Source organism: Phascolarctos cinereus, unplaced genomic scaffold, assembly GCF_003287225.1.
Source record: "Phascolarctos cinereus isolate Bilbo 61053 unplaced genomic scaffold, phaCin_HiC Scaffold_726;HRSCAF=1367, whole genome shotgun sequence".
Lineage (NCBI taxonomy): Eukaryota > Metazoa > Chordata > Mammalia > Diprotodontia > Phascolarctidae > Phascolarctos > Phascolarctos cinereus.
Window position 1 is genome coordinate 208,760,301 of NW_027556098.1, and position 24,926 is coordinate 208,785,226.

At 37.7% G+C, this 24,926-nt stretch overlaps 1 protein-coding gene across 1 annotated transcript in view; it reads left to right on the top strand.

The window, feature by feature from the left end:
• CCDC141 (coiled-coil domain containing 141) overlaps positions 1-24,926 on the top strand; it is a 272,693-nt gene that overhangs the window by 79,474 nt on the left and 168,293 nt on the right. The window contains 1 exon segment of the mRNA XM_078146957.1: positions 1,664-1,780. Coding sequence (XP_078003083.1) covers positions 1,664-1,780 — 117 coding nt within the window.

A 24,926-nucleotide genomic window follows, 5' to 3' on the forward strand; every position in this document is an offset into this window, starting at 1 on the left:
CTGAGGCAGGATTTGAATTTATGTCTTCCTGACGCCAAGTCCTCCACTCTAGATACCATCTAGCTACAGGAATAGACTTGCTCTGCTGAACCCCAAAAGATGTAATTATCAGCAGTGGATGAATGCTTCAAGGTGGCAGGTTTAGACTTACTATAAAGAAAACATCTCACAATGTGAGCTAACCAAAAATCAAAGAGGCTACCTCAGGAAATCATGCATTCTCTTCACTAGAGGTCTTCAAGGAAAGATGTGATGACCACTTTTGGGGAATGTTATAAAGGGGATTCTCTTTAGGTTGGAATAGATTTGGCAGAAATTCTGATCAATAGAGATTTCTGGTTGGAGCATGCTGGATAAACTATCTTGTACTGAGAGTAAAAGACTGAGATTTCAGACAGACCCTAGTAACTCATCACTCATTAGCTTGTTGCCAAATAAATAAATAAATTAGCCTGGGACACATAGGGTCAGAGATTTAAAGCTAAAAGAAACCTTATAGGTCATCTTGGACAACCTTCTCATTTTACAGATGTGAAAACTGAGTCCCAGGGATCCAGAGTAAGAAGAGAGACTTTAGCTGTTAATTTTCCCAACTTTGTTTTGTGCATAAAATGTTTATCTTTATGGAGGAGTACAAGAAGAAACTAGTTTCCCTCTAGGCCAACCATACTTCCTACACCTCCTTAAAGGGAAGTCTATAATCTACTCTCTATGGACCATAAGGGTTCAAGATATAACCTGTATCTACTCTTGGTGACAAAGATATAGGATGATCTCTAAGATTTCTAAACCTCTAACATGCTTTAATTCTACAATTTTCTTTGATAATTGAAGATTGCCCAAACCATACAGAGGGATCACAAAATAGAGTGAGGCTAAATAATTCTCATATTCTCCTGAATTGAGATTAGGTTGTTACATGGCTAGTATAGTTGTTTCTGCAGGCGATTAGTTAATAATAATATTACAAGACCCACGCATGCCACATCATGGCCTCATTTAAAGAGCAATAGCTTCCTTTGGAGTTCTCTATCATCTGTTTTGCTTAAACACTACATATGATATGTCCTACTGTTTACATCAAATTGAAATGAGTGAATCATTCTTTCTCTCATTTATAATATAAGTGGAGTTTTTCAAACCACTCCATTTGTTTTCTGAGTATAGATTTCCCAGGAAATGCAGGAAACCCAATAGTCCTGCACTGGCTTGTTATAGTAGAAAAGATTTTTCTACACAGTGCTATTTAATACTGTCATAGGTGTCTGTGAAGCTACTCAGATTCATCATTTCACATGTGAAAAAAGAATATAATTTTACATATGCCTTTGTTTTAAAAGAATGTATGATTTATATACTGCTTGGGAACATGTTTTAGTCCTTCCTTGTTAGAGCTGAGATGGGTTGTTTTCTGCATGGCATGTCATCTGCCATATTGATAAATCATTTTCATATTTTTCTGGATTTTTCCCCCTTCACCTGAGCAGGTGGTGTTTTATACGAAGACAAATGAAAACCTGCTGATACTGATGCATGAGATAAGTTTAAAAGAGAGATTGGATTAGTTTGGAAATTTTTGAAAAGTTCCTAAAATCTTACCTTCTTGCTCTGCTCCTTTGTAATGTAATCTTTTTTTGGGTTATTGTTGTTATTTCCCCTCTAGGTAACGTGTTGGTTTCAGAAAACCATAAAAGATTTACAGAAGCAGCATCTAGGTTCATCACTGTCAGAAAATGAAGAACTAATTCGTGAGCATAAGGAACTGGTGTTAACAGCAAAGGTAAGACATATATCTCTGAATTTCTCTAAGCTGATAAATTGTAGATGGGCTGCAATCTGCAACAGTGAATGGTGGAGGGAAAATGTTTTCCCTACAGTAATGGAATTACAGGCCTTTGACATAAATATAAAAGTTTTGAAAAGAGTGTTATCTCAATCTCCCTTTTAGGATGAGTATAATGACAGGAGAATTCATCCATTATTCATATCTAATAATAATATTCATATTCTAATATACGATTAGTTAATTTTATTATCCTGTGTTCTGGCATATCTTGTCTAGTAGCTAGACCTTTTTTCTCTCATTATAGTATCATTATGAGATTGATTTTATTCTTTTCTATTACAGAAAAAACTGCTATTGCCTATTACTTTCCCTCACTTCCTTTTCTTCTTCCATTTCCAAGAAATTATACCTACTAGTTTATATTATGTGGGTTATTGCATTGGAGTGGGAAGGAGAGGGGAGACAAATAAAATTCTTACCTCGTGTAATTGTCATGGGATCAATTGGTATTTTCAGAAGTACTTTGTAGGGCCTCTATAATGCTTTAAAGATAAGAATGCTCACCCTCAGTTAATCAGGTGGGAATTATGAAGACTTGATGAGTATCAGCTGAAGCAACTGGTAATGTTTTGCCTAGAGAAGAAAAAAAAAACAAAGGGAACATGATTACTGTCTTCAAGTATCTGAAGGGCTATATTGTGGAGAAACACTTCACTCTTCAGCTCCACCTACCAGCCTCCCTGGCTTCCTTTAAGTTCCAATAACAATCCCATCTTTTACCAAAAGCCTTCCCCAACCCCTCTTAATTTTTATTAGTGCCTTTCCTCTGTTAATTCTTTCCTATTTATGCTGTATATAGCTTACTATATATGCATTTTTTGCATGCTGTCTCATTAGATTGTAAGCTTCTTGAGGACAGAGGCTTTTTCCTCTTTTCTACCCCCTGCACTTAGCACAATACTTGGCATATAGTAGGCACTTGATAAATGTTTATTGATTGATTGATCAATTATGCCTGGACCATAGAGGATCTAATTAGAAGTGATGCTTGGAAATTGCAAAGAGACAAAGAGAAAAGGCAAACAAAACTCTCGATTTCTTGATTCATGGTAAAGCAAAAAAAATTCCAATTTTGATTGTATCCTATATATACGTATTTGCATATATATACATATATGTGCATGTATTTGCATATGTGCATACATATACACCCTGAGTCCTTCACTTCTATGTCAGGAGAAGGTAGTAGCTTGCTTTATCATCAGCCCTCAGGAATCATGATTGGTCATTGTGTAGATCAAAATATTTAAAGTTGCCAAAGTTGTTTGTCTTTATAATGTAGTTATTATATAAATTGTTCTGTTCATTCTGCTCACTTCACCTTGCATCAGTTCATTTAAGTCTTCCCAGTTTTCACTGAAACCATCACTTCTTGCAATATGAAAATAATCCATCCTATTCACATACCATAATATGTTTAGCCGTCACCAGTTGATGGGCACCCTTCCCTTTCAGTTCTTTGCTACCTAGAACAAAGAGAGTCACTGTACATATTTTTCTGTGTTCTCTTTGGCCTAGTAATAGTATCACTGGGTTAATGGGTATGCACAGTTTAGTAACTTATCGGGCACAGTTTCAAACTGATTTTCAGAATTACTGGAGCAATTTCACAGTTCCAACAACAGGGCATCAGTGTGCCTCACTATAGCCCCTCCAATATTTGTAATTTTCCTTTTGTCAACTTTGCCAATATGATGGGTGTGAAGTGGAACCTCAGATTTGCTTTAATTTGCATTTCTCTATTTATTAATTTGGAACAACTTTTTTCATATGATGATTTTCTAGCTTGGATTTCTTCCTTAGAAAACTGTCTGTTCTTATTCTTTAAACATTTATCAACTGGGGACTGGCTCTTTTTTCTTGTAGATTTGAATCAATTCCTTATGTGCCTTGGAAATGAGACTCCTATCAGTAAAACTTGCTACAAAGATCTTTTTCTTCTAGTTACCTATTTTCCTCCTAATTTTAACTGCATTGAATCAAAATTATCCATTTTACTTCCTGTGATCCTCTCTATCTCTTGTTTGGTCATAAACTCTTCCTTTATCCATAGATCTGAGAGGTACATTTTTCCATTCTCTCCTAATTTACTGATATCACTCTTTGCATCTAAATCATTTATCCATTTTGACCTTATCTTGGTATATAATATGAGATGTTGGCCTATGCCTAGTTTTTTCCAAACTGCTTTCCAGTTTTCCCAGCAATTTTTATCAAATGGTGAGTTCTTGCCCCCAAAGCTTAGATCTTTGGGTTTATTGTGTCTTTTGTGCAGTGTCCTAGGGTGTCTTCATCGAGGTCTGAGGATAGGAAGTAATTTGATCTGGCTGGCATATGCTCCCTCCTGTCTCTCTTCAGGATGTCTTGGTCTTTTAGTGAAACTGGTTCAACTGCCTAGGTCAGCATTTGGTGGTGTTGGTGGCAGGGTCCTTATTCCAAAGGAGTTGCTCCTCTTGACGATGGCTGAAGGAGCCTGACTAGATAGAAAGGTTAATGATCTCAATACAGATAGCCTCACTTTCTTGCCAGAACCTACCAAATGGCAACCAATAAGGATCAAGATGCATACTGAAGCTAGAACCTTATCCTTATTTCCAAGTGTCTTCCTTGGGTATCTTCTTAGGGGAGCTTTCCTGAGGCACCTGATTCTAGAACATAAAGCCATTAACAAGTGATTTTACAATATGGGATCTTTCCCTCTGTATTTGACCTCCTTCTATTATATCCCTAGAATTTTCTTTAGTTCAGTCATTCTTTAGTTATGTCTGATTCTCCATGACTCCATTTGGGGTTTTCTTAGCAAAGATACTGGAGTGATTTACCATTTCCTTCTCCAGCTCATTTTACAAATGAGGAAACTGAGGCAAACAGGATTAAGTGACTTGCCCAGGGTCACACAGCTAGTAAGTGTCTTAGGCCAGATTTGAGCTCAGAAAGTGAAGTCTTCCTAACTCAACCTGGCACTTTGTCTACCGAGCCACCTAGCTGCCCTAGTATTAGTGTGGTTAAATTGAAAGATATGGTGACTTTGAGAGTACTGTGGTTTTCCCATTTATTTCTCTTAACCCAGCTACATTTATTGTTGTCTTTTCTTAAATTGTTCTATCTCTTCTAGAGGAGCAACCATGTGATGGGTAGAAAATTGGACCTGGTATCAGGAAGACCTGGATTACAATCCTACTTTAGATACTAAGTGTGTGAAACTATGGAAATTACTGTCTCTGTGAGACTCAGTTTCCTCATCTGTAAAATCAGGGGCTAAGCTAAATGACCTTTAAGGTTCTTTCTTGCTCTAACTCTCTGAACCTATGACTCTTGATCACTATAGCCACCACACTTTTGGGTCCGGGGAAGGAATTCAGCCAAGACATACCAGGTTCTACTCCAACTTCTCATTTTAACTTTGTATGGTTCTTTATTTTAATGTAAACAAGTAATTTTGGGGTTTGACTTTATAGGGTTTTTTGCCAACCTCTTCTGATTTATGGGCCATTTCATCACATTGACATTTACTATTATGGCTATTAGGTCATTTGTTCTTGCCATCATATCCTATTACGATCTTATACCCTATTTCCCTTATCCCACTGCTTAAAAGGAAAAAAAGAAACAGGAATGACGTAAGCACTCATTGTTTGTAGCTGGAATAGTGTGATCACTAATTCGATGGTACAATGGGTAGTGCACTGAGCCTGGAGTTAGGAAAACCTGAGTTCAAATCCAGCTTTAGACACTATGCAACCTAGGGCAAATCATTTAATCTCTGTCTCCCTCACTTCCCTCAACTGTAAACTGGGGGAAATAATAGCACCTGCCTCCTAGGGGTGTTGTGAGGATCAGCTGAGACAGTATTTGTAAAGTGCTTACCATAGTGCCTGGCACATCGTGGGTGCTATTAATAAATCCTTGTTCCTTTCCCTTCCCCTTTTTTCTCCGCAATCTCTTTTCCTCTAAACCAAACACAAATACATTCTCATTCTTTCTGCCTCCTGTAATATAATCCAACCTTCCTAATTGTTTGTGCAAAATCTTTTTAATTCAACATAATAAAAATTACCATTTTACATCTCAGCCCTTCCTAATTGAATGAGGGTTTTTTGTTTTTGTTTTTGTTTTCCTTATGACTTCTCTTTCCCTAAATCTACTCTCTCTTTTAAATCTTTCTCTTCCTTTTCCTTGTCAAAATCTAGTTTCTTGTTCATTGTCATTGCTGGAAAATTCTTAACAACCAACTCTTTTATTTTTTTTGGAAGGAGTGATGACTTTCTCTTTTGTCCAGTATAATTACCCTTTTTTTTTTTTGGCTAGGCAATGGGGTTAAGTGAGTTGCCCAGGGTCATACAGCTACTAAGAGCTATATGTCTGAATCAGGATTTGAACTCAGGTCCTCCTGAATTCAGGGCCTGTGCTCTATCCACTGCCACCTAGCTGCCCCACAACCAGCTCTTAAGTGGGGAAATGTATGGGTGACACACTTCTAAGTTTAATTCACAATATTAACATTTTCTTAATTACTTTCCTAAGTCTAGACAAGCAATGAAACAGTTGGTTAACCACTGATTTTGTAACATTTGCTTATTTCTGAAATGTAAATAAACGTTTACACTGAAAATTTAACAGTTGCTTTTCTTAAGCCCCTCTGAGATGTCTTCAGCTCAGCCCCAACCTCCTTCCTTCTCATTGTCCCCTTACATGGCTCAAATAAGATTGAGGTCTATTAGATTCACCACTCTCCCACCCCACCATCTTTATGACTGTAAAGTTTTCTGGATGTCTCATAGGCATCTCAAAATAAACATTTCGAAAACAGATTCCTACAAAACTTTGCCCTCTTTCAAATGTCTCTATCGTTGAGCGCTAGGGTATCTCCCTCAGAGTCTGAGGACAGGGAGTAATTTGATCTGGTTGGCACATGCTGCCACCTGTCTCTCTTCAGGATGTCTTGGTCTTTTAGAGAAACTGGGCTAGGTCAGCATTTGGTGTTGGTGGTAGCAGAGTCCTTACTCCACAGGAATTGCTTACTCTCCTTGATGATCACCACTATCTTTTCAATCATCTGGGTTCACAACCTGAAGTTCATCCTTGACTTATCACTCTCACACCTCATATCCAATCCATTGCAAAATCTTGCCTCTCTTGGGGCAGCTAGGTGGTGCAGTGGATAGAGCACCGGCCCTGGATTCAGGTGAACCTGAGTTCAAATGTGACCTGAGACACATAATACTTACTAGCTGTGTGGCCCTGGGCAAGTCACTTAACCCCATTGCCTAGCCAAAATTAAAATATATATATATATGTATACACACACACATATATACATATATATACACATATATGTATATATATATATATATATATATATATATTTATATGTATGTATATATAAATCTTGCCTCTGTTTCCACACAACTCTCATATGTGTTTTCTACACTCAAACAGCCACCTCTCTCTCAGGTTGTCATCACCTTATGTCTGGACTATTGCAAAAGTCTCTATTTGATCTCCATGCCTCATCTCTCTTCTCTTCAATCCATTTCCTACCCAGCTGTCAAAGGGATTTTCCAAAAGAATAGAACTGCCCACATCACCCTCCTACTGAATAAACTCTACTGGTTCCCTATTATCTCTAAGATCAAATAGGAACCTTTCTTTTTGGCATTTCAAGCTCTTCCCAACCTGATTCTGCCTTATCTTTCCCTTCCACATTCTCTATAAACCAGCCCCGCTGGCCCATTTGCTGTTCCTTACATGCTACAGTGCATCTCCTGTCTCAGCCTCTTTGAATCAGTCATCTCCCCCATGCATGAAATGCACTCTCTCTTTATGTCTCAGCTCCGGCATCACCTTCTACATAAAACTTTTGCTCATCCTTCAGCGGCTAATATAGTGCTTCTTCCTCAAATAACTTTGTATTCATTTTGTATCTTTTATTTGCATACTTATCAATGCACATGTTGTCTGATCCTTTAGAGTGAAAGCTCCTGGAGGACAGGCACTAGTTACTTCCCTTTTGTCTTTGTATTGCTACTGCCTAGCACAAGGCATGGCACCTATTAGGCTCTTAATAGATCCTTGATTGTTTGATTGAGTTGTTTTAATGGATTTGTGACTAGTAATTCCAATCAAATTACTTCTTTCACAGATATATCCATAGATACATTAGAAATAATAATCCTTTGAAAGTGATATTAAAAAACCATTTTTAAAAAGATGTAATAAACACATCATCAAGGGAAAATTATTTGGATAAATTTCAAAGTGTGGCAGAATGGATCTAATTGCCTTCTATGACTCTTTCCCAAGCCTTATGATTCTATGGTAAGTATTTGAAATACTTATGAGAGGATTAGTGCAGAAATGAGAGTTTCTAAGTGATATTTAGTGAAAGCTAATTGTCAGAAACATTTTTTAGGTAGGTAAAGTTTATTAAGGTAGATTTCTACAAGTGAGAAATAGTGATATAGCATATAGTGGACAGTGAAAACATCTTCAAGCACAAACTTCCTGTGCAACACATTTAAAATTAATCCAGGCAGAAAACTAAGACAGCTTTTTAGGAGTCTGAGTGGTGCCTTAGAATTTAGGAAGTTCCCAGATTTACTAAACACAGACATGGGTGATCCAAGGAAGTAAGGAAGACACTGACTCCTGGGTTACCACTTAAGTTTCCAGGATATTAATGAATTTCTAAAGTTCTTTTCCCTCATTTTAAATTTGTACATTTCCCTCAAAACCTTCTTTTTTTCCTTACATTTATTTTAAATGATGTTGACCACACCTTTCTAGTGTTTTATACAGACGGCATTTATTTCACACTTTTTAACTCAAATATCTATTCTTCTGTTCCCTCTATCTTCAAATATCTTTAAGAAACTAAGTGATCAAACAAAAAAAAATTAGGCAAATTGAAGACCGTCACACTCTGCTTACTTTAAGAGGCAACACACAATTTTAGCAATGCTCCTTCGGCATAATTGTCAAAATATCGAAAGCATAAATAAACTCAGGCCAGCCAAATACTAATTACTTTGTAATCAAATAAGATTTCCATCTGCTTCTTCAAATAAATAATCACTGACATGTAAAAGGCAGCAAGACCAAGAAATATTTAGTGCATTAATGTATGCACTACATGGGGATAAAAAAACAAATGTTCGTGGATCAAAGAGAACTCAAAGCAATGAGTAATGTAACACTCATCTCATATTAAACAAAGATAGCCATGATGGGATGCAGAGTTGTCTGCCCCACTCAATTTAGCAGCTGGAAAAAGAGAAACAGAATCACTAGGGAGAAAGAGAGACACACAAAGAAAGAGCTAGTGAGAGAGGGTACAATAAACAAAGAATCCCTTGGGATAGTTTTTCTACCCTTTATGTACAATCTTGGAATTGGATAAGATGCCGTCAGCCCATCTCCTTTCAAGTAGGATGTTACCTAACGTCTTTTAGTGAAATAAGTGTTTATCTTCTCAAATATCTACAATAAATTAATAATGATTTTTGAGTATCCAATATGTACCTAGCACAATATATTCAAGGCACTGTGTTTGATGATTAAAAAAAAAAAGAAATGCAAGATGAAAAAACTATCCCTTGCTCTTACTACACGACCCACACACCTTTTTTTCCCTCCAGCCATCTCTGTGATGACATTCTTTACAATGCTCTTCTGATGCATTCATTTGTGTTGTAGCTCACCATGAGCCCTTCCATTGCCATTTGTGTGTGTGTGTGTGTGTGTGTGTGTGTGTGTGTGTGTGTGTGTGTGTGTCCCCCTCATTCCTTTCCAGGCTACACTCTTGACTTTTTCTCCCATGCCCGAGAAACCTTTTCATCCAGGAAGCTCACTCCATTTCTGGAATTCACACATTGGAAGTACCTGCTGCCCCTGCAACCTTCCCCACTGATTGAATGCTCCTGGTAGAATCTTTTTTTAAGTAGAGTGCTCAGATCAGCCATGTCTTTCTCTGCCTTGACCCTGACTGGGTACCTTTTTCTCTCCACCTCTGCCCCCACCACCCAACTGTCCCACTTTTTCAGCTTACTTATGTTGCCTTCTCTCAGAATATAAGCTCCTTGAGGGAAGGGGTTATCTTTCTTTTTGTTTGTATTTTCATTCCAAGCATTTAGCACAGTACTTGACACAGAGTAAATACTGAGTAAATGCTTGTTGACTGATGCATACACATACGTGTGTATATTCCTTTTATCTAGCCATGCTTTGTTATCAAGTCTTGCTAGTCAACAATATTAACTGATTTTTATGGTGTGCTTTAAACACCTTAAAGTTTACAAAGTACTTTAACTACACTATCTCAGCTGATCAAAACCAAAGTACATCCAGCACCCCAAAATTTCAAGCACAGAAATGATCTCAAAGTACACCAAGTGACTACGTCTGATTTGAACATCAAATTTTCCTTAGCAATGCAAAATTAACAAATTAATCAAATGGCCTGGACATGGACTCAGTGTCACAATTCCATGTGACTGGGGAGCTTCTGGGGCTTTGCACAAGTTCCAAGTACCATACAGGATGGTACAAGAAGTACTTTGCTTTTCCAGTTTCCAGCAGTGACACTGTTCCCATTAGAGCCACAAAGCTTATTGCAGAAATGCCGGGCCTGAAGTGTATGCTGTGTTTCTGATGTGAATGATATGAGAAGAAGCCACTATGAACAGGATGCTGCAAATGTTTTGTAGACAACAGAACTATTCCAAGACTGATCCCTTTGTCCTAAGTCAAAGCTTTAAGTGGCACTGGGGAGAATTTCATTTGCTGTTGTGTTTTGTTTGTACTTAGAGACACAGGCAGATGAGTATTCTAGTTGATGTTGTGAAAAGTGGCATGAGCTCATATTAAACGCCATTAAATTCTAGACAAGGCAGGCTGTTTGCTTTTGTGGTTGTGTGGGGCACAGGAAATGGGTAAGGTATCTCAGAAGGGAACTGTATAGTTTCCCATGCACATAGTAAGCAACTGCAGAGTGGAGCTTTTGTGAAAAATACGAAGCTAATTTCTCTGCAGCATTCTTGAGAGCACTTCTATACTAGAGCATGGTTTATTTTCTAAGGGGTTCCCATTATGATTGTTGCTATAAAACATTTTCATAGACTCAGATACTATTAGAACCAGAAAGGCCCCTAGAGAGTATCCAATAATAGAATTCTAGCATGTGAGAACCTGAATGGAACCAAGAGATAATCTAGTCCAGTTACCTCATGTTTATAGGTGACAAGCCTGAGTCCTAGAGAGTTGAGGCAACTTGCCAAGGGCCCGTGGTTAGTGGCAGAGCTGGAGTTTGGGCTTAGATTTTGGGTCTCCCTCTCTAGTGTTGTCTCTGCTACACTTACTGCTTTAAGTCTGTTGTTGTTATTGTTTTTCAGTCATGTCTGACCCTCCATGACCCCATTTGCAGTTTTCTTGGCAAAGATACTGGAGTAGTTTGCCATTTCTTTCTTCAGCTCATTTTACAGATGAGGAAACTGAGGCAAACAAGGTTAAGTGACTTGTCCAGGGTCACACAGCTAGGAAGTGACTGAGGCCAGATTTGAACTCAAGAAGGAGCCTTCCTGATTCCAGGCCCTTCACTCTATCCATGTCTAGTGTAAGATAACTATGACTCCTTTTCAAGCTATATATTATTAATAGTGTGGGAACTGGTTCACAGTAACCATCATATCCCCAATGGAGAATTCCAAAATTGGCAAATGTGAACTTGAGGTGGATCATCTAAAATGGTAAGTGAAAGCAGATGTTAAGTTTAGAGCCTTTTGTGTATAGCATATGCAACATTTATTAACTTGACTCAAGTCAACAAATATTTATTCAGTGCCTACCATATCATACAATATGTCATAGGATTCTGTCAAGGACTCAGAAGCCATTTAGTGTAATACCTAGGTGTCAGAGTAGACAGAGGGCTTCAGGAGGAGTCAGGAAAAACCGAGCTCCATTACTCCTTGAATCACTAGCCAAATTACCCTGGGCAAGTCATTTAACATAAGGTAGCCTTGGTTTCCTCATTTGTAAAATGAGGATAATAATAGTAGCTAACTCATGGTTGTTGTGAGGATCAAACAAGATAATGTATATGAAATACTTTTGAAACCTTAAGACGTTATGTAAATATACAACAGCTATTTTTACATAAATGGAGGCTAGGTAGTGTAGTGGATAGAGTGCCAGGCCTGGAGCCAGGAGGACTCATCTTCCTGAGTTCAAATCTGGCCTCAGACACTTAGTAGATGAGGGACCCTGGGCAAGTCACTTAACCCTGTTGGCTTCAGTTTCCTCATCTGTAAAATGAGTTGTAGAAGGAAATGGCAAACCACTGTAGTGCCTTTGCCAAGAAAACTCCAAATGGGGTCATGAAAAGTTGGATACAACTGAAAAATGATGGAAAACAGCAGCATTTTACATATAAGGAAACTGAGGCACTCTTCTTGATGCTGAGAATATTATAAAAAAACTTGTCAAGGGGCTCACATTCTAATCATCATATAGGAACAAATTTTATTTAGCCATGGTTTTTAATGCCAATCTATGCCAAACCTAAGGTTTACAATTCAGAATTACACATCGAAACTCCAAGATGACTAGTCTAGGAACTAACCTCAAATTTGTACAAATATGTGAATATACATGTATATACCACATAGATGTATATTATGTTAGTATACTTACATATACTATATGTATTTATGTGTATTATATATATCTATGTCTGTATATGTAGAACACATATAATATATATGGGGGTATATACTTGTTGATGTCAGAGAGAAGATTCTAGTTACAGATACAGTTTGGACTAAATCGTCTTTGAAGTCCCTTCCAACTCTGTGATTCTCTTATCATGGAAAGGAATACTACCGACTACATTTTGTGCTGATAAAATTACATCTTGACTTTTGCATATCATTTGGGTCACCATGTTTTAAGAGCAGAATTTCCAAACTAGAATGAGCACCTTAGAGGGAAATCCAAGTAATAAGGCTTTGACAATCATGCATTTGATGAATGGATGCAATATCTGGTGATACCCAACCTGTAGAAGAGAAGGCTAAGAGGGGGCAAAATTCAAAAATTATCTGAAGGGCCATTATATGGATGAAGAAGTAGATCGTTTCTATTTCAGCCAATAGGGCATGATAGGAACAATGGATTGAAATTATAGAGAAGTGAACTTTTAATATGGGGAAGAATCTCCTAACCATTCAAGGTGCCCAACAATGGAATGAATTCACTTAAATGTTAGTAAACCTCCAAGCTGGATGGATGGACCACCTGCTAGTTATGCTGTGGAGGGGCTGCCTTCATTTCAACACACATTTATTAGATGAATTCTAAGGTTATTTCTAATTCTAAGATTCTGCTGATGGACAGGATTTAATATATGATATCAACCATATTATGAAATACCATTTGGAAAAATGGCCTTGATTCATCTTTTCACAACTACAATGTTGGATATATTCAATAAACTCCTTCTAGCCCCACCATCTCTGATCCTGAATTTATCTTGTACCTGGCTAGTTCTAGAAAATCATTTGGACATCTTTGTAGTTAACCTTCCCAAGTAGGAAAATGAGCTTTTTGTACAGTGAAAGACAGTACTGAAAAAAAAAACCTCACCACCACTACCACCAACTATATTGTAGTGCCTTTAAGTGGAAGTGCTATTGCAGAATTTCCATGTTTCAGTATATTAGCACCTCTTCCTAAGCCCAGGGCATGATATTTGCTAGGAAGAATACATGCACAATAAGCCATGTTGCATTATAGTATATTTGTACATTCATGAAGGTAGAGCAGTGGATAGAGCACTGGGAAGATCTGAGTTCAAGTCTGGCCTCAGACAGTTCCCATCTATGTGACCCTAAACAAGTCATTTAACTCTTTGCCTCAGTTTCCTCAGATGTAAGATGAGCTGGAGAAGGAAATAGCAACCACTCCAGTATCTTTGCCGAGAAAACCCCAATTGGGGTCACAAAGAGTTGGACACAGCTGAAAAGCATGGAAGTAGAAAATTTTTTTTCTTCAATATTCTACACTCTCCCTTCATCCTTCAATGCGAAACTTTCAAAGCCTTTCATGCATGAGTGTGCTATGTTTCCTCCCTGCTCCAATGTGTCCTAAAATGGAGAAATAAATTTTTATTTGTGTGTTTGTATGTTGGGGGGAGAGGAGAATGTAAAGGAGGGTAATGTTATTCCTTTGAATAGGGTGGCTTAATAGAAATAAAGCATCAAGTTGGGTTTATTTGTGGAGTGATGTGTGTGTGTGTGTGTGTGTGTGGTGTGTGTGTGTGTGTGTGAGATAGGTGTAGGTATGTGGAGAATGGAATGGAGAGGCGGGACACTGCTAGTCTTTTTGAAAAGGCTATGACATAGAAATAAAGCATCAAGCTGGGTATTCATTACTGAAATCCTTATAAATAATCTGGTAACACAGAGAGAGCAAGTGTTTTCGCTACCCACAGCCAAATCAAGCAGCAGGGAGCTAGTTAGTATTTCTTGTTAGTCTACTAAGCAAGTTCTTTAAAAATGAACTTTTAAATTGCCTCTACTGCTATCTTAATAGATAAGTTAAAATATGAAATGAATCAACTCCCATAACTTGATAAATATGATTGTCTTATTCAGCACATGCTGAAACAGTTAAAAGAATACCACTTTGTATGTTAATAACTCATATTGAATTATAGTTGTATTACTGACTGAATGAAAAATGTTTTCCCCTTTATATATGTAACAAATGAAGAAATAGCAAGGCACGGATGATTACAATCCATTCTTTGCTTTATGAACTTTGAGTACTCCCAGGGAGCATCATAAATCACATTGATGCTCCTGAGCCTTGAATTCAGCCTTTGGATCCCAGGATGGTCAGTAAGATTTTTTTAAATATGGAAGCAGACATTTCCCTCTTATCTTCTCAAAGGAGACCTAATTGCTCCTTCCTCTATGCAATATGAACTAAAGTCCAGTATGTATCTGTAACGCCAGCTATTTCTGCAAGACGGTTGGCAGGGCAGGATTTATATGTTGAGAGAAGGAGAAAGTTTGTGGGTGACCAGGTGCCAGAGACAATAGAAAGAAGCCCTTCTTGGTAACAGCGTGTACTGCATTTGACACAATGTGAGTGTGATGAAAAGGCAGAATCCTAGCAAGGCCAAAGATTTTTACAAGGAGGTTTGTCAGAGGTGGTCAGCCCCTCAAAATTAGCAATTATAACACATTTTTGGACTGAAGATTTAAAAATAATTCAGTCATCTCTAAGGCAGTAGGCCTTTGTTATGTTTTAATTCCCACAGTGGTCAAAGGTCTAAAATGAAACACCTGAGGGTAAGACCAAGTTATGGAAAGCAGCAACATGGAAGTGATATAACTAAGAAGCTGGTTAAATCTTGGGTGTGCTGGACTTCCAGCCATGGATGTAGAAGAAAGGGTATCAGTTGTGGTTTTGCAAAAATTTGACACATATAGCTTCATCAGCCTTTTGTCCCTCCTAGTCAATGTGTGAGACAGCTGGGATCCCACTTCCTTCATACCAGGACACCTTCATGACCAAGGCAATGACCTTGGGTTTTGTAGGAAAGAGGCAGGTTCTTGTTCAGGTATTTCTGACTAGTTCCTATCTCTGATGTCACAGGTAGGGATTAATCAGTGAGAGACTACATGGAGGTTTCTGGAAAAGTCACAGGGGTGAGTAGAGGGGTAGCATCTTTTAGGTAAGAGAAGGTAGTATGTATGAAGGAGAGGTCATAAGCAAGACTTTCGGAGGAAAGGAAAAAGGAAAGGAAAGGGGACAGGAAAGTAAAGGGGAAAGGAAATCAGAGAAATTTCTTGGCCTATTATATCAAATGTAAGTTCACAATACTTTGGAGTTATGTATGATAAGTGGAATTTAGAACAAAGTTTAAAAATTGGATATAATTAAGCCTCATTAATTTGAGCTAATCAGGTTAATCAGTGAAAAATCTCAATTAAAAATATCATAAGTAGAAGTATTTCCTTTATTACTTTCCAGTACAGAACTTGTCTGCTCCTGCTCAGCACCTTGTGTGAGGTAGTTGCTCCATAAAAATTTGTTGAGTGAACTTAATGAATGAAATTTTCTTCTTTCTGAGAGTGGTACTAAAAGCACTAAAAACCAGAATGAATTCAAGCTAAAAATCAGTACCAAGGACAATCAATAGGGTGTTTAAGTTCTGTTGAAGAAAACTAAAGGACCTAAGAAGGGTTCACACTCCTTCCTGAGGTGTATGGGATAATGGATGACATAGAAGTGGCTGAATTCAACTTTAAAGAATACCTTTCGAACTGAACATGAACAAAAATGGTAGTGACTGGAAATCCAAGAAAAAGTGAGGAGATGTTCATTCAGGCAACATATAGCTTGCCCTCTTTGAAGAGCTTCATGGAATATTAAAACTGTCAGACTGATGAACTATTGCTGGTTAACCTTGAAGGATCTTAGAGATTGGGAGAGATGAAATAGGAATGGAGAAGGGCAAATCTAGTGATGAGATTCTCCAAACTTAGGTAGCCTGATGCTCTGTCTGCAAACTTCTTACCACAATCTTTCATGCCTGATATATTCCTGCCAAACTTGATTACTATTAACTCCTTCCCCAATACTTTACTATCTCAGTCCTCTGCACATTTGCATGAGCTGTCTGCCATATCTGCAATGAATGTCCTCTTATCCTCACCTCACAGAATCTAATCTTACTTTAAGGCACACCTCAGATGTCTCCTCTTCTATAAAAACTTCCATGATGTTCCTTAGTTGTTAATGGTCTCTCTCTACTTTAATTTACTTCATACTTTGTCATTTGTGTATGTGGCATTTTCCTCAGTAGAATATAAACTCTTTGAGGGCAGAGACCATTTCATTTTTTTCAGTTTTTTTCTTTTTTTCATTCTTTGTATTCCCAGAATCTCACCCAGTGCTTTGTCTTTAGCACGTGCTTAACAAATGTTTGTTGAAATGACTCCAACAGATTAAATACCCTTCTCGTCCTTGAACTAACTATAATTTTATGAACTTCTCCCCAGTTTCTATCTAAATTATTAATAAAAATGTCAAAAAGAACGGGACCTAGGACAGAATTCTTGTGATTCTAATTTAGAGACCTCCTTCTTGATGTATAGAAATCCATTATTTAATAACCTTTGGGTGATATCATTTAATTAGTTATAAAGCAACCTAACTTGATTATCACCGGGTCCACATTTTTACATCTTACACTAAATACCATGACAGGCCTTATCAAATGCTTCACTGAAATCTAGGTATGCTCTACCTGTTTCCTTGACCTACAAATAAGTCTATTAAAGCAGGCAAAAAAGGAAATGAGGTTAGTGTGGCAAGACTTGTTACTGAATGCATACTGATTTCTAGTGATCACTGCTTTCCTTTCAAATCACTGTTATATCATTTATTTGCCTTCTGAAATCTATATTTACAGGCAAATCAACTACTCTTTAGCTGTGAACTAACAAGTATTTTCCACGTTAACATTTTATGTTACTCTATTCAAACATGCATGCAGAAAATGTAATTTGAGGATAACCATATTTATTTCCTTTTCCATCCTGTCTACCTTTTAGATAGGCTCTCCATAGGATAAAGGAGAAGACAATAATAGCATGTCTGTGAATTGTGTTAAAGTACTTTTAAGCAGTTCTAAAAGACCTGGAATAGAGATGGTTAACATCAATGGCTGTAATGAAGCAGAGTATCAGTGAATTTCAGTTATTCATGCTCTCTAACCTTCATTACCACACATAATCAGTTCTGATCTGGCTATATAACCAGAATACTTATAAAGTCCTTGCAAAACTGTAAACTGTAATACTCAGGGATAGAAGCAAACTATAAATGGCATATAGAAATATAATTTCTAATGTTTTAATATCATACAGTTCAAATTTCTAAGCTTTAAGATAAGACCCATCTTCCATGATTCATCATTTAATCCGATTTTCCAACTCATTGCAAACATTTTCCAGTTGCTGCTGAGTGATTTCATAAATTGGATTTGTGATCTTAGGCCTAAGTTCTTCCAAAGAATGTGATTTTTTATTAGTGAACAATAGTTTTCAAAAGACTCCAGAAAATAGACCCAAGGGGATAGGTCAAGGTGAAGATGTATAATGTATACAGATGTTAAAAGTAAAGAGTAAAGAAACACATGCACATACAAACATTGTAAGTTAATAGAAGTAGCTTAGGAATTGAGTAGATTAGAGGACTAGCATTAATGAGCCCACCACTGCAAATATATATATATATATATATATATATATATATATATATATATATATATATATATATATTCTTTCAGTGTGATAAAGGGATCACAATTCTTGAAGCATGCTGGGGGAGTGTGAGACAAAGAACCAAATTACTGCATCAAATATTATTTCCCTGGACCTAGAAATAGACCTCTGAGCTCTCCAATAGAGCAGATCTGATTTTATAGATTTAGGACTGGACCTGCCTTTGTGGCTAGAGGGCAAAAGAACATTGGTGGGTATTTATCCCAGTCCTTTGATTTATTTTTACGTTTCTTCCCCTAGGTCTGCCACTCATTTGCTAGATGATCTGGGATTACTGCTTAATTTATCTGGTCCTTTATCTTTTAAAAATGGACATATTTCCTTGGAAATAGCATTTGTTAGTGACCTAGAACTGATAACCAGAGCAACTGTGCTGCAGAGACACTGACACAGAACAAGACAGCATTTAAAATACTCTTGAATATTCTTTGGGGAAATCTATATCCAGAAATTAGCAATTGTCAATGGCCTAGGCTGGAGCAGTTGAGACACCCTAGGGATACAAGGGCACAGGTGCATGGATAGGCTGGAAGTAACCATGCATACAGCACAGCACTTATAGCTTACTATTTTTTAACAGAGTGGAAGGAAATGTGCTTTAAGATCAGTCATTGAGAATCAGCATTGGTTACTGTATTTTATCTGAATTCTGTTACTTTTTACTGTTGTCTTCATTTGCATTATTGTAAGCTGTTCTCCTACTTTGCACCAGTTCATATAAATCATAAGATTATAGATTTGGATCCTGAAAGGACCTTAGAAGTCATCAGACCTAATTCAATTATTTTACAGTTGAGGAAACTGAGGCTGAGAGAGGTTAAGTGACTAGTCCAGATCACAGAGTGTCTGAGGTGGGATTTGAACTAAGATCTCATTCCAAGTCAGTAGTCTCTCCTATATTGCACTGCCTCTAGTTTTCCCCCATGTTTATCTGAATTATTCACATTCTCAATCCCTTCAGTCCCTAAGACACAATGCCATTTCATCATTATTTCATTATGGTCCATAATTTGTTTAGTCAGACCCCAGTCAATCAATGGGCACCCACTTTGTTTCCAGTTTTTAACACAAAAAGCACAGCTATACATACTTTGACACCTTTCTTTCTATCACTGTGTGATTTGCAACAAGGAGTCTCATAAAGGACTAGCTAGAGGGACTCTGTCTAGAATGCATTTATTGGGTGGCCTGGCACTTGTCTCACTTTGGGTCAGAGTCTGATGCAATAACACAGGGGAAATCTATATTATTCTTATGTTCATGGGAGAACAGAATGCCCTCTCTGGGGTGATATGAAGAAGTTGGAGGACTTGCCTGAGTTAACTAGATTTCAAAGAGCTAAGGAGAATTGGTCCTACATTGAATTAATTTGGATTTTCTCTAAGAAGATGGCTCTGAGACCCTTTCTTCATCTCTCTATCACTGAGGAAAAATGCCCAGAAAAGGAGATCTTCTTGGCCTTTGTGAAATTTCCCATATACAAAAATGATTTCTATGGATCTTATTTTTTGTGAGACAATGTTAAAAGTACTACCATATTTGGAAGTTTTGCCAGCCATGTGACTGTCACACTTAGCCAGATGGGTAGCCAACTTTTAAAAGGTTTTGCAAGGCATCAGTCTTTAGAAGTCTCCTGACATTTGAAATAGTATTTGGTTCCAAAATTATTTTCCTAAAGGTATGTGAGCAACGTGGAAAACTACCATGAAAGGTTTGCTTTAGCAAATCAAACTCACATCATCTGTGTTGGTTACTAGAAAAGAAACCATAAATGAACTCTGTTTCTTGTATGTATTTTTATCTAATTTAAACATAAAATGAGGGCTGAATCTAAAATGTCTCAAGGAAGACATTAAGTGAGTCTCTAAACAATAATGACATGTGCATTAGCACCCCTCAATTCCTCTGTCTACATTTTTATGAACAATTTGTTTTACTTGTCTGTTCCTATAATAGACTTCCCAATTAAAAGCAAATGCCACTTTTTTATAGCACATAAGTTAGAAACAATCTCATTAGTTATAGGCAAAATATGTATAAATAATATTGAATTTTCCTCCTAGCACTGAAAGAATAGACAAAATGGTGGAATTCACTTGTTGGTGATCATAATCTGGACCTAACTCACTCTAGTTTAAAGATCAGAAAACTACCTTCACTCATGTGTGTATATGTATATGTGTGTGTATATATACACACAATATACATATAGATATTAATATTGCTATATAGATATACACCAATTCTTTCTTAAGTTGCTGGGTTCAGAAATTAAATGACATTACAGGTGATTTTAGATTTTTTTTTTTTGGAGGCAGAGTTAAGTGCCTTGCCCAGGCTCATATAGCTAGTAAGTGTCTGAGGCTGGATTTGAACTCAGGTCCTTCTGACTGCAGGCCTGGCTTTCTGGACACTAAGCCACTTAGCTGCCCCAGAATTTTGAACCTTGAACATTGTGAAATGAATTTTTTTTTCTGTGAAAGTGTATGCCTGATGTAAATATAGTTAAAGGACCTTTAGAATCCTGTTGTCTGTGATAGCCCACTCTGATATGTGTGTGGGGGGGTGTAGGGTGGGATTTTGGAGTAAGAAGAAGTCAGAAGATGAGTGGTATGATTAAAAGACCCAAGATGAAGCTTAAGTTTGGCTACTAACCATTGGACAGTGGGCAATACATAATAGGCCATGCTGGCCTGCTTGCTCTTTCTTATATATGATACCCCATCTTCCTTCTCCATGAACAGTCATTGCAAAGGCACTGGTCCCTCCTCATACTTTGGAATCTTTGGTTTCTTTCAAAACTTAACTCAAGTGCCATCTTCTACATTTAACCTTCCCTGGTTCCACCAGTTGCTGGTACCCTGCCTGCCTACAAATTACCTGATATGCATTTTATATTAATGCTATATACCTTTATAAATGGACTTGGTTAGAATGCAAGCTCCCTGAGGGCAGGGACTGTTTCACTTTTCCTTTGTATCTCTAGCACTTGGCACAGTGCCTAGAATGTGGCAGGTGCTTCATAACTGATAACCGATCAGTTCATTGAGATTGGCTGTGTACTAACTAGCAGAAGAAACCTCGGGCCACTTTCCCATAAAATTAGGTTGTCCTACATAACCTATAATTTCCATTTAATGACCTTTTAAGTGCCTTGCTCTCTCATTTCCAGCTTTAATTGGAATGATTGCCTTGTTGCAGAGTGTACTTGATTGAGTTTGCCTGAATCTCCATACCCTCTGAGTTCCAGATATATAACACAGTGCAAAGATCCTTGCTATGTGAGGAAATCAGATCTGAGATAGCCCAGGTACATTGGACATGAGTTAGTTTCTGAAGTAACCTGACCCCTGGAGATGCAGAACTATAGACCTACACGTGGGCTGAGTGAAGGGAATGGCTTCTGGGCTTCCTGATGAAAGAATCATCAGGACTAATGAATACTAATGTGTTTTATTTAGATATGGCATGCTACAGTGGAGCGAGTACTGGGTCAGAACTCAGGGCACCTGAGTTCAAATCTCCCCTCTAATGCTTACCACCTGGGTGTGTCCAGGGGTAAGTCACAAGCTCCCTGGACCTCAGTTTTCCCATCAGTAAAATGATGGCATTAGATTAGATGGTCTTAGATTTTCTGTTCACCCATGATCCTGTTATCAACTCATTGACAGAATTTGCTGATACAGAGCATTACTCCATCGGAGTTGCCTTATCTAACGTGTAAAGAGGACCTTGAGTTCTTAAAGACCTTATCAGGGGAACACAGACTCAAAAAGCATATATGGTAGAATTTTAGTCAGTGTAACACAGTGAAGAGAAAAAAGTTCAGGTAATGTGGAAAAAGATATTTTGGGAGAAAGCCAGCCTTGCCTGGAAGTCTGCCAAAGGAGCCCTAAGCTCTTCATGATTTTCATAGTTTCTTTACCTCTTTTACCGAACTGGATTCTATGAAAGTGGTAAGTAATTTTTATTTTATTTTATTGCAATGGTGCCAACAGTGTCAGGGTTGGGTAAGAGTGGGATAGGGTTTCAGCAGCCATTTATTTCCATGCAGTGGTCATACAAAAACAAGTCTTTCCAATTTGGAGAGAGCATCCTGGAAGATGTCCTTTGGCTTTGTCTTATTCCAAAGGAGGAGTGTTACAACTTTTGCTCCTAAGGGAGCCTTGAATACAACAATCAGTGATACTTTAGGCTTTGTTCTTTTTTTGTGGGAATTACTACTAGCATTTGCAAAGTGAGAAGCTATTCTGTTACCAATATATGGAAAAACTGTGTATCCACGCTCTCTATATCATATGTGAGCCCCCGTGCCTCCCTCACGTGGAGGCTCAGCTTGCTGCTGAGCACTTCTCTGTTACTACCATTCAGCTGCTGCCAGTGGGGACCACACTTAAGCTACTTCTGAAAACTGAATGGGTTGAATGTGCGAAGCACTTCACAGAGCTCTTTTTGAGTCATTTCTGCCTGCCATGTATGGGGAGTAATGGATGGGGAACTTCACAGAGTTCTGAGAGGGTCTGGCTTTTGGGGGTTGATTGGCTTCAGCACTTCAAGGGTAATGAGAGCCCCCAAGTGTGTACCTCATGCATTTTTAAACGTTTCATAAGAAAAGAATTAATTAATCATTTTTCTCATTACTAGCTTATATTTTGGATTTGACATATCCTTTTGTAATTCTCCAGCCTCCTCTTACAGTTACTTGCCTTGATTTTATATACATTTTGCATATACATATACACACATATGTATATGTGTATGTTTATCTATCTATATGTCTGTCTGTCTATCTGTCTGTCTGCCTTCTGGGATCTACAAAGATCAATCATTCCATCAACAAGCATTTATTAAATGTCTATTAGACACTAGGTGCCAGGTGCTGAGGACATACACACAAAAATCAAATAGTCCCTGCCCTTAAAGAGTTTATTTTCCATCATGAGATAGAATAATACATACACACATGCATACATATACACACATACATATATTTTTATTGTTTTATGTTCATTCATGGGACAGAACAATACATATAAGATATACACATCTCTGGATAAGATCTCTCTCTCTATGTATATAGACATATATTTCAATATATATAAATATATATGTATCTATGTATATATATCTATCTATATATAAATACATATTTCTTTCCTTCCATTCTTTCTTCCTTCCTCCTTCCTTCCCTCCATCCCTTTCTTCTTCTTTACTTCCTTTCTCATCCCCCAATGATATCTGTTGCATCTCATCTTCCTCTTCTTATCCTGTACATCTCTTGTTCACATTTTCCTATCAATCTTCTATAGGGGTCTGCTATAGTATTCCTTTATGTCCCTTGACATTAAATGGGTACCAGGGCAGCTAGGTGGTGCAGTGGATAAAGCACTGGCTCTGGATTCAGGAGGACCTGAGTTCAAATCCGGCCTCAGATATATAACACTTACTAGCTGTATGACCTTGAGTACGTCACTTAACCCCACCACCTACCCAGAAAAAGAAAAAGACCAGAGTACATATGCTATCCAGTTGTTGTTTCTTGCTTTCACAACATGACTAGCTCCCTTCTTCTTTTGGGCATACATTTCTTCAATGACATCTTTTCTGTGCTCCTAGTCTGCCATTTGTTTTAGCCTATGTGCTATACGTTTTAGACTTCATTTTAGCCTATGTATGTGAAAGTCACAAGTTAGAATATGATTAAGTAAGAAACAGTGTGATGTAGTGGCAAGAGAATTGGATTTATAACCAGAAGCCCTGGATTCAAATTCCAATTCTGCCTTTTACTACCTGTGTGAATCTTGAACAAGTCACTTAACACCTAGGCCTCAAGTTTCTCCTCTATAAAATGAAGAGGACAGACTGGATGACTTCTAAGGTTCCTTCTAGCCAGAAGCCTTTTATGCTATGATTCTAAGTTCATAAAGTGGCCTATGAAATTTAAGGAAGGAGGAAAGAATAACTTCTGAGATGAATGAAAAGCTTAAGAGACATAGTTTCTGGGTAATTAACGATCAATTTATTAATTAGGTTAACAGATAATAAATTGAGGTCAGCGGTTCTCTTGGAAATCAAAAGCCACACCTGAGGCCTCTTGAATTTTTAAATTCCTTCGTAAAGGGGGTTTGCAGCTTTCAGAGATTTGGTGTACAATACTGCACTTGCTCATCTGAGTCAAAACACTCGCAAACATCAAGACTGGTTTGACTAAAATGATGGGGAAAATCAGAAGTTGCTAAATGAAAAATGAGAACTCCACAGGGTTTACCAGCAGGATAATTCACCCATCTCTCATAAGGCAGCATTTAATTCCATCAAAAGTACAAAACTACAAGCAAAGCTTAGAGAGATGCAGGATTCTTGGCTCAGTAAGAAGGCAGACGAAATTCAGTTTTATGCTGATAGTAACAATCCAAAATGCTTTTATGATGCCCTGAAGGCTATTTATGGGCCAAGGACCTGCGGTACACCTCAACTACTCAGTGCTGATGGTGCCACTTTGATTAGTGATAAGGACATGATCTTAGAGAGATGGGCTGAACACTTCTGTAGCGTTCTCAACAGACCCTCATCAATTAATGCTGAAGCCGCTGATCAGTTTACCCCTCCCTCCCTAGCTGACATTCCAACTGAAGGAGAGGTTTTGAATGCCATTAGGCTCCTTTCATGTGGCAAAGCATTGGTGCTGTCCCTGACAGGTAGAAATCAACTCTGCTTGGTTAACA